Raw genomic sequence first — 2,055 nt, 5'->3', positions numbered from 1 at the left:
TTTTTTTTTTTTGGCTAGTGCTGAGATCAAACCCACAGCCTTGGCAAGCATACTACCACTGAACTATATCCTCAGCCCCTCAAATTTTCAATAATGCAAACATCAAGATACTTTTGGCTAGGAAATATATGTAGAGCACGTACAGGACCATGGCAGTGGGCTTTGATCTAAGGGTTCCTAGGACACAATCTGTGAAGGGTAGTGGAGCTCAGGCCCATAAGCTGGGGAGAAGAACCAGACTGGATCTGTAGGGTGGCTGGTCCTCTGTGGAGACCAACTCCAAACTCAACTTAAAGTGGCGCGGGTAGAGCCTACGGTTAACTGGCCCCAGAGAGAGGGCCTCAGCAGACTGTGTTGTGTGTGCATACAGCCTTCTCTTTTAAAAACACATACACAAGAGGACTTATCTTTCAAGGACCACAGGATAGTAAGCTATCAAGGTGAACACCCTGCTGAGCATTGTGGTGCAGGCCTGTAATCCTAGCACTTGGGAGGCTGAGGCAGCAGGATCCCTATGAGCTCCAGGCCAACCTGGGATACAAAGTGAGTTCAAGGCCAGCCTGAACTGTATAGTGAAACCCTATGCACAGTGCAACTCAAACACACACACACACACACACACTGAACGCCCTAGTTGTAAGCCTGTAAAGTAAAATATACTTCTTCCAGGTGGTAATAAAACTGCAGAAAAGCTACAGAAAAGCTGCAGAAAAGCATTCTCATTAATCCTTTTAATACTTGGGGAGAAAAAATTCAAGCCTACCATTGGATCATGGTTAAGAGCAAGAATAAAAAGTTGTCATACTTTACCTTGTGCGGCAATAAATTTGTTCTTTTCTTGGTAGCCCTAGGGTAGGGGGAGAAGGGGAAGAAGAAGGAAGTGAAAACCAAAAGTTGACAGGAATCAAATTCTCTTGTCTGACTCCAAGCTAAAAAAAAAAAAAGCCTCCCTTGTGAAAAGGTCCAGATAATTAAGAATTTTCATTTATTGGAAGTGCCAGAGGATTAGCTTTGGAATCAAAGATTACAAAACTCAAATGGTCCAAACAGTCTTCCCAGTGAATTATTAGTCAATACTGGCATAAGAATATCCCAATACCAACCCCTAGGCTAAGTCCATGTTTCTAATATTTTACCAGTAGCCCACAAATAAAGGTTTTAGTGCTAGTGGGTATGAACCCTCTAAGATAGAAGCATTGAGGTGGTTCTAGAAATGAAGCTGGGCCTACACTGGGAAGGACAAAGGGTTATTTTCTTGAAGATGCTTTATCCAGGCCCAAAAGCGTTCTGAGAAAGCTTTCTGTGGGCACAGTGGAACAGCACCCCATGTTTGGCAGTGGGCTTCTCCATCACAGCTAGTGGGAGGCATGAAGCAAAGGAATCTTGGAATGGCGTTCAGCAAATAAGGAGCTTTTAAAAAACTAACAAATGCCAGCATCTTTCTTTTTCAATCTTTACTGTTCTAGTTATATGACTTTTCAGCCTCATTGCTTAGATGTAGTATAGTTCGCTTGAGAAGTGTTAGGAAAATGAAAAATCATGTATGGATTTCGAATCACCCTCTACCCCTTTTAAACAGCAATAAAATGGTCAACAAGGGAAACAGTTTTGACGGGACACCAGGAAACACCAAAGTGATGATATAAAATACAAGTATTCAAGAAGTGGCCAAGTAAAAGAAAGGGCCTACATCTGAGAACCTATTTTCTTTCCAGTTCAAATGAAGGCAGCAGCGAGTTGACCCCCAATACAGAAGGAGAAAACTTTAGATTCAGAGATGGACATGCTTAGAGTTAGCAACAAGAAATCTGTTACAATTTTTACAGGAAGAAGATTGTACATTTTGGTAAATTTTTTAACCTGAGAAGATTGACATTGAGACAACCTTAGTTCAGAATGCCAAATTCTGCTAAGAATGCTATACTTACAACTAGAACCAGGAGCTCTTAAGAGCACATTAAAGGGGCTGGGGATTTAGCTCAGCGGCAAAAGCGCTTGCCTGGCAAGCGCAAGGTCGTGAGTTCGGTTCCCGGTACCGGAGAAAAACCAAAAAAA

At 42.2% G+C, this 2,055-nt stretch overlaps 1 protein-coding gene across 4 annotated transcripts in view; it reads right to left on the bottom strand.

Moving 5' to 3' along the window:
- Positions 1-2,055, bottom strand: part of Ptpra (protein tyrosine phosphatase, receptor type, A) — a 147,135-nt gene that overhangs the window by 26,828 nt on the left and 118,252 nt on the right. For all 4 annotated transcript variants that reach the window (XM_013512312.1, XM_005380770.2, XM_005380771.2 and 1 more), the window contains one exon: positions 811-847. In XM_013512312.1, the coding sequence (XP_013367766.1) occupies positions 811-847 (37 nt within the window). The remainder of the gene's footprint in view (positions 1-810; positions 848-2,055) is intronic.

The sequence above is a fragment of the Chinchilla lanigera genome, unplaced genomic scaffold, assembly GCF_000276665.1.
Source record: "Chinchilla lanigera isolate Chin_1 unplaced genomic scaffold, ChiLan1.0 scaffold00014, whole genome shotgun sequence".
NCBI lineage: Eukaryota > Metazoa > Chordata > Mammalia > Rodentia > Chinchillidae > Chinchilla > Chinchilla lanigera.
This window is presented reverse-complemented; position numbering and strand designations above follow the sequence as displayed.